At 39.0% G+C, this 8227-nt stretch overlaps 1 protein-coding gene across 1 annotated transcript; it reads left to right on the top strand.

Annotated features, from left to right (window-relative positions):
• Window positions 1-7959: 7959 nt before the first annotated feature.
• PpBr36_02281 (uncharacterized protein) lies at window positions 7960-8227 on the top strand (the record flags this gene model as incomplete). The annotated part of the gene is made up of 2 exons (XM_029889463.1): window positions 7960-8166; window positions 8201-8227. The coding sequence occupies 2 exons, from the start codon at window positions 7960-7962 to the stop codon at window positions 8225-8227; spliced, it is 234 nt and encodes a 77-aa protein (XP_029753024.1).

Here is an 8227-nt window from a genome sequence, read left to right on the forward strand (position 1 = left end):
GTACTAGCCCGTTAAACAAACCCTCCGTACATTTTAGGCACGGGGTCGCGTCAGTAAACTAACCCCCTAAGCAGGACCGGGCCCGAACCCGGTCAGGTACGATCCGCCTCTGCCCCCTTTGCCGTCCCCTATGTAAATAAAGAAGATAGAACGCGCGCCGAAATACCCCTTGGGAGGTTACTAACAGCCGGCTAATAAGCCGGGCCGAGCCCGGCGTTAAATAATAATACTACTACTACTATTACTACTACTATTTGGACAAAAGGACTTTAAATTTAACATGAAAGTTCTAAAGGCTTTGTACGCAGGAAAAACTACGTTTACAAGCCAGGCAGAAACAAATCCGGACAAACAAGGAGGCCCATGCAACCCGAATCCATCGGCAGGAAAAATGGTGGGTAAAGCAGATTTTTACCTCGTGGGCGTCCGCGTTTCCTTTTACAAAAGTTTTTCTTATTCCAAAATTATTAAAATATATAACAGATCGATCAAAAAACGAATTTGGGGTTAGCTGTGGCTGCAAACTTAAACTTCTCGGAACCACTGTCTGGACAAACCGGCGCGCCTATCTTCATACTCGGAACAACCGTTCGAACCATTATTTAAAATCAATATCTATCCAATAACCCAAAATGCGCAATACAGCCAAAAGTTTGTATAAATCACGCAAATTCGAAATGCTCCCAATCGAGATTTTATATACTAGTTCAAATACCTCGCCACCCCTATTGCAAACGAACGCCAAATTCCATGCATGCTCCGTAACCAAAATAACTGGTATGGTATCAGGAAAACGGATATTATCAGCGCAGCTATCCACCCAGGCCTGGACTCTCTTATACCATACGATTGTCCATAAAACAAATTAAATACGGCCTTATTCGGCTCCCGCAGCAGAAACCTTAGTCTTAACGTTTACACCAATCGGCCGCAAAATTAACGGGTTATATATGGTTTGGTTAATAAATAAATCTGCTAAAAGGTCGCTAGTATAAATACGCTTTTTAATTACTGCCAAAGGAGTCGAAGCAGTATCCAAAGTTAGGGCAAAATCTACCATCTTTCCCCCGACAATATTGCCAAAACACCTGATCGACCCGGATTTTAACGTTAAAATTAAAGGTCCTGGCGAAATGCGGGTAATTGGAAGCTATTTAGACTTAATTTTTGCTGTTATAATCAAATGGCGAAAAACACCACGGATTGCGGTTATTACCAATTTGAACAACGGACCGTAAACTTCCAGGTTCTATATAATTTCAAATACCTTTTCGCTCGAGCATTTTGCTGCTAGGGTTTGGATTTCAAAAATTTTTTCCAATTCCCGTTCCGCAACCGCGCCACCAATATCGGTTTGCTGTTTAAACCAACCAACGGGCCATTCTCTTTTTCCGGCGGTTTATATAATATCGTTAATGGCTAATTGGACCTCCGCCGGCGTAAATAAGTTTCTATAATGCATAATATCCTCGATACGCTTATAAATAGTGAGCATATTAGGGGGGAATTGTTTTTTTGGTACTATAAACGGAATAAGTGTTATGGGTATAGCTAACTTCCGTAAATCGTTCGTCTTTTTAACCGGGCTTACAAAGCGTCGCCTAGGGGTTAGACCGGAACCAGATTAACTGGAACCGGAAACTATCGAACCCGAGCTTTGGGACTAATTTGCATTTGGGCGAAAGGCAAGCGACGAAGGCAAAATATGGTATAACGGGATACCACCTTTTTGTGCTCGTGGTGTCGGGTCGTTAATCGCTTCGGCTGTGATATCGCTGTCGATTAAATTGGCCGTGCGAAAAATAATTAATTTAAAATCGTCGGAAGTTATAAGCCGCCTTCGTTTCGATGGAAACGTGGAAGGCGGTGTTAAAAACATAATAATTTTATGGGCATTATATTTATTAAATTCGTCATACCTAAATTGCTCCTTCGATTCTTAAGGTGCGGTAACGTCGATCCATAAACTCACGCGACACCACAAGCAAATTTGAAACGGTTCGGTTACAAATAATATCGTTGCATAAGTTGAAAATATGGCGATTAATGCGTCGGAATGTTTAAATGCGGTGGAACGACAAAACCGATAATGGTTTATTCTAAATGGTTCGGGTTATTGCAACAACCAATTAATGGGTCCAAATAAACAAATCATATCATTTTTGCTCAAATTAAGGCGATTCGGCCACATTTTAGGGTTAAATTACTCGGGTGCAAACTTGGCTGTCTCTGGGTCCTAAATTAATATATCGCTTTAATTAATTAAATCGAGCCACGATCGAACGTAGCGATTACTTCGATTTGTGTTAACAATTATATCCATATTTAAATGGGTGATAATGTGTCGCAATTGACGGGATTGCTTTGCAAAACAGAGGATCCCCTTGTAGCGGAAAAATCGCTTGCTGTAGCTTTGGATTTTGGAATGGGACCGTCATAGTTACCTAGGTTACCGAGGTTGTTGGGTTTCGTTACGTATGCATCGACCTCACGTAACCAACTAAGCTCTCGAATTTGGACAACTATATTATAACTGTTACAACATATTGAAATTGAATATTGGGTTTAAATCGAGCCTCTGGACGGTTTGGGGCCTTTTGGTACTGTATCCAAAGGTTAAATAATTGACGCTGGATGCAAAGGAATTATTTCGATAATGGCTTGCTCGCGCCGCGTTATTATTGCGTTTTCTATTTAAACACGGTTATTATATGCGGCAAATGCATGGCGGTACATGCATAAAATCACAAAATCGACTCCTAAACCCGCCATTTGATAATTGCGCTTAAAAACACACAATGTCTAGAAAATTGCTCCTCTGCGTCCGACATTCATCGAAATGAACATGTTTAATCTATGGTTTCCCGCCTTTACTTCGCCGTCTACAAACCCCCAATTTTCGCTTATTGGAAATATTTAATACCATTTTATTTATCCCAACCGTCCTCGTTCCTTTTATCCCCATAATCGTAATTCCCCCTCCCCCAGTTTATTGTTTTTGCCCTTTTTAATATTGCGATACTGCTATAAACCAAAATTGCCCGATTTATGTCTGGGTTTGGTCAATTATTCAAAATTTTGTGCATGGTTTATATTTTTTGCCCCTCCGTTTCCATTCCGCTCGTAACGTCAAATTTGGTATATATGACGGCGGTGGTGGGTTTTTGCCAAAAAAGCCTGCACTTTCACAAAACTGCTATACGGTTTGGTGGTTTACCAATATAACCCTATATATAACCAAGCCATTTTAAATGGGATTAGCGTGGTACCACGATCCACAATTAAATATAAAAGTTGAAAATTCCATAGATTTCCTCCACTATTTATTATAATGCGACATAAAAACCCGCGTTTTGCCGCCCCATCGATAACGTAATACCATAACAAAGGGCCTCCTCCATAAATTAAAATTGAAATTAAAATTTCCTGGCAGCATTAATTAGTAAAATTAGTGAAAAAAGGCCCCTTTAAATCCTTCCTTGCTGGCGCTGTTACAACTTAAAAGCAGCGCGGCTATTAACTCCTGCAGGATAATTAACCCACTCCTGGATTTGGTAAAATAACTAAACATTCGAAAATGCAAAGGGGTGTAAAATTTGTTATCGCACAACTAAGCACCTGGCACCACCACTCTTTAAGTGAATAAATCTAAACCAACCATACAATTCGCAAATATAAGCCCTATGGCCTACGATTTCGTCCAAAACGACAATTTTTAAACTTTTCTACGGATAGGTTCAGAACATATAACGTCCAAAAATCTACATTCCAACCTATTCGTCACACCCAAACGCCAATATTAAAATTATTTATAACGTATTAACCAAATTGGTTTCTATCCCCAAATATTCCTTCCAAAAACCCCCCAGCAAATTAAAACTAGCAAAAACTCCTAAAATTAATATTAAATTATAATACGGCGTCTGCCAACCTAACACAAATCCCTCCTGCATCCCTCGCAAAGCTTTTATTTGTACGGAAGGCCCTTTTTTCTCAGTAAAGAGGTGGCTTCACTGGCACGCCCGCCCACTTTTTAAACCAGTATATTACCCTTTTTATATAGGAACCTCGGTCAAAAATTAACCAACCGAGCCAACCACACAGTTTACACTCCTGGTTATAAATTATAACGTTATAGCAACCGCCGCGGAATTGCCGAATCCATATGCCCACTGTCCTACTAAACCAACCCCCGCTAACGCATTGCCGGTTACGGCACGTAAAACGTCCTATAACGTTTATCACCCATTAATTCCTGGGCCGAGCTCGCTCGTCTAAACTATTTTCCCATATAATGGTCACATTTTCAGGCATAGCCTGGAAAATATCTTAATAAAGCTTCGGATATATGCGCGATAATGGAGCCATATTTTGCATATTTTTTGTCCTCGTTATTATGCGGCCGGGTTTGGTTTAAAACTGTTAATCTAGTAATTTATAATTATGCAATAAATAGCCACTTTTTCAATACATCGACGGCTTATCGGTAATTGCATCGCTTTTAAATGCAACGAAGCTATGGTCTAGGTTTAAAATATAAGTTGATAGTACCCGACCATTATATCGAAACGATGCTGGCAAAAATTGTTGCTTTCTCTACGAAACATGTGGTTATAACGAGCCAAAAGATTAAATGCAAGCGATAAACTATGCTTGTAAAAGAGTTTCGATTAGGCGATTTTTGACCCTCAAAATTGGTATCACACCCGAAAAATTTATAAAAAGTGCAAACGACTTAATCTTTCGTCTAATAATTAATAATATAGTTTATAAACTTGCAGTTTCGTTCGGGGACCGAAAGTTTCGTCCTGCAGGCTAATTATTGGTAAACTATAAACATAATTTGAAATGCAAAATAAAATATTAAAATAAAACATTAATTTAATAACATACTCCAATGGTATAACTCATAACTGAAAACAATGTATAATTAGCTTTAAACTTAAAAAAAAAGGTTTGGAATTAGGTCCAACAAGGTTCGCAGGGACAGAACCAATGTTCGTACAACTGCAGGTGGAAAAGCCAAAGCTTTCGTTATTCAAGTCGTCCGGAAAATGCCGATTTGGGAAATGCAGTTAAAGTTTGTGCATTTGGCGAACCATAACAGGTATTACATCCTTTTATACTAAAGCTGCGATCCCACGACTAACATAATTAAATAATAACGGGGTAATCCAAAGGTGTTTTTATCCCGTTTTCGTCGTTTTATAGGCAGATATTTCCGCCAAATCTAGCCCTAACCGTTCCTATAAATTTGCAATTATTGCGTTTATTATCCAAGACCAATAGGAAAAGCGGTCGTTTGGTGTTAAACCGCTTATGCGTTAATCCATTTCCGTAAACATTACAACCGATTGTATTTGCAGCGGTGGTATACCATAATAAGGCATTTTTCGCACTTATAAATATAGTTTGGGAGGTAATCGTGATATTCCTCGCACCGATACCTGCCCGATCGGTATTCCCAGCTAATGTATTGGCATTAATGGTTCACTTTAAAATAAGCAGCGGTTCCTCGCATCCGTTCCTAACGCGCTAAAGGGTCCAAAAGACGGACCTGTGGGTTTCTGGCGATAACGTTCGCGGCTCGATTATATAAGCGACGTTCGTCCCATTGTTAACAAATGCAAATTTTCCACCGTTTACCGCAAAAATAGCAAAATTGTGCTCGGCAGCGATATGCTATGCGTAACAATGCATCGGTTAATCAATTTGCGAAGAAAAATCATATCGAAGGAAATGGATATAGTTTATTTATATAATAGCAGCCAACTCCAAGTTCGACGATACGGAAGCAGTTGTAACACCGCTGCCAACCCTCCTAAACCGCCAATTCCAGCACCTGCTGGACGCCGGAATCCTGGGGGCAATCCCCGGCATGCTCGGCCCCCTTGCATATCGTGCAAATCCTTTTGTTACATTTAACATAAACAACCGTATTTTTGACTTTATTAACAAACCGTGGCGGCACGAACGTGGAGTATTTTGGGTCGTAACAATACACCTTACTAAATATTTCCAGCTCCATTTTTTTGGCCTTAAACCGGCCTACCAGGTCCGGGGTTAAAAAAATGCGATTTTTGTTTAAAGGGATGCGCTGCTGGTAACAGCGTGGGGGGTACAGCGACTCGTTAAAAGTTAAAGTTTGGAAAAGAGAATTTAGGCATTTTCGGTAATATTCGTGGGAGCAGGGACAGCGCGCCACATTAATAAAATCAAACTCGTCGCCGCAACCGGTATAATTCCTCCTTAGGCGTCGCTTAACAACGCGGCGAACGCCCTATAAAAAAGATTCCGCGTCGGGGAGCTCGGGGTCCTGGTCTTGGTTATCTTCCTTTGGCTTTTTTCGGTCGGTAACGTAAAAAAGCCTCAATTTATCGACGAATTCGTCGTCGAACTGAATATCCCGCTATACCTGTTTTGGGTCGAGGTACCTAATAATATTAACATTTTTGGTCACGGTTTCAGCAATATTTTCGCACATGGTTCGATCGGACGCAAAAACTGTTTACGTTGTAAATTCTTTCCTGAAAAATTCCGTAGCTATGGCAATATTAGGGAGCCCATTGTTTTCCCGGCCCTTTCCCTTTATTTTGGACTTTAGGGCGTCCAAATCTTCCAGCATTAGCTGGACGCCCAACGAAAGGGAAGCAGAATCCATTATTGCGTCCTGCTTTAAAATATAATAAAAGGAAAAAGAACAAAAACGATAATTTTATATGATTTTTTTGCCGTAAAAAAGACCATATGTTTTTATAATCGCAATTGGGGGGAAATACGGAATATTTTAAACTTAAATACACAAATTAAAAAAACTTTCAACCATCCAAATAATGCGATTGGCTAACCCATTATTTGAAAGTGCGTTCTACCAAATACCGATATATGTTTTGATAAATTTTGACAGTTAATTAAACTTTTAATCCAACCTTATGCGGTTCCCTACATCAGGTATACCAAATTAGTACTTCGGAATTGAATTTGGCACAAGAAAAAAGGAAACAAATCAGGTATCAATAAACTCGGGGTATTTTTAATAGGGACAATATGGGTTTACCGACACTCCGGCTAACTTTAACTTTACTATAATTTGATAGCAATACCGTTTGAAATTATAAATAAATTTGTGATAATATATTGGTATGCTTAAAAACAGGCTTTTTGATTTCACCCGGGAAACTATCGATTACAAACGTTATAAAAATTGCTACGTGTCGATCACTAAATAAGCAGGTACACATTCCACGACTGAGTAACATTAAAGCCTTTTTTCCAAAATCTGACGCAACTTTTTTTGTCCATCCAGGGTTTAAGATTTTGGAGCGGTATGGAAAGTATTTCGAAAAAAAGGTAAATCAACTAAATATATAGGGTTTTTACCCAGACTAATCGTAAAAACAATTCAATGTCGCCACATCTACTCCATTCCGTTTTATCATCGGCCCAAAAAAACAAAATTTTATTATACATTCCTATTTTATTTTAAAACAGTTTCCTGTTTTAAAAGCATTGGTAAAAAGAAAATTTAAAGAAGCAATTAAACGTTCGGTCGAATAGGATAACGTAAACGAGCAGACTTTCGTTAGTTTTTAGCAATTTGTTTATAACGGGGACTATAAAATACCAAAGCAGCTCCTTCCGCCTAAATTAGGACTTATAACCAGTTATACCAAAATAGATAGGTTTAACGTTTAATTTGGCGTATGCAGCCGACCTGAGCAGTTTAAACCTGAAATCCTGGAACCAAACCAAAAGGGGCTAATTAAGCCTTTTAAGGTTAACAGTTGGGGTTTTATCGCGTTGTCCAACAAATGTTGCAAAAAGTGCAAATGCTGCAAAAAAAAGAAATCCCATTAATAGTATAAGGATATTGTTGTGAAAAAAGAAACACCGTATACAGGCATAAAAAAAAAAACAAACAAAGAAATGCTATGGGATAACTTTAAACGGTTATAGCGCATGGACCTTTCCGTTTTAACCAAAAAAAACACATTTAATATAGGAGGCGGGCCGGGCGTCGATACCTTTATTCACCATAGCCGAATCTATGTCCTGGCAAATTATTATGGGATCGGTCGACTAATGGATATATTATTGCAAAAGCTCCACCAAATTTTGGTCAAATCCAACGTACCTAAAACGAATTTCAACGATATTGTGGCAATGGTACGATTTTGTTATGCAAAATTGGTCCCGAAAGGTTAAAACGGTTGGTGGTGCATTATAA

The sequence above is a fragment of the Pyricularia pennisetigena genome, chromosome 3 (assembly GCF_004337985.1).
Source record: "Pyricularia pennisetigena strain Br36 chromosome 3, whole genome shotgun sequence".
NCBI classification, from domain to species: Eukaryota; Fungi; Ascomycota; class Sordariomycetes; order Magnaporthales; family Pyriculariaceae; genus Pyricularia; species Pyricularia pennisetigena.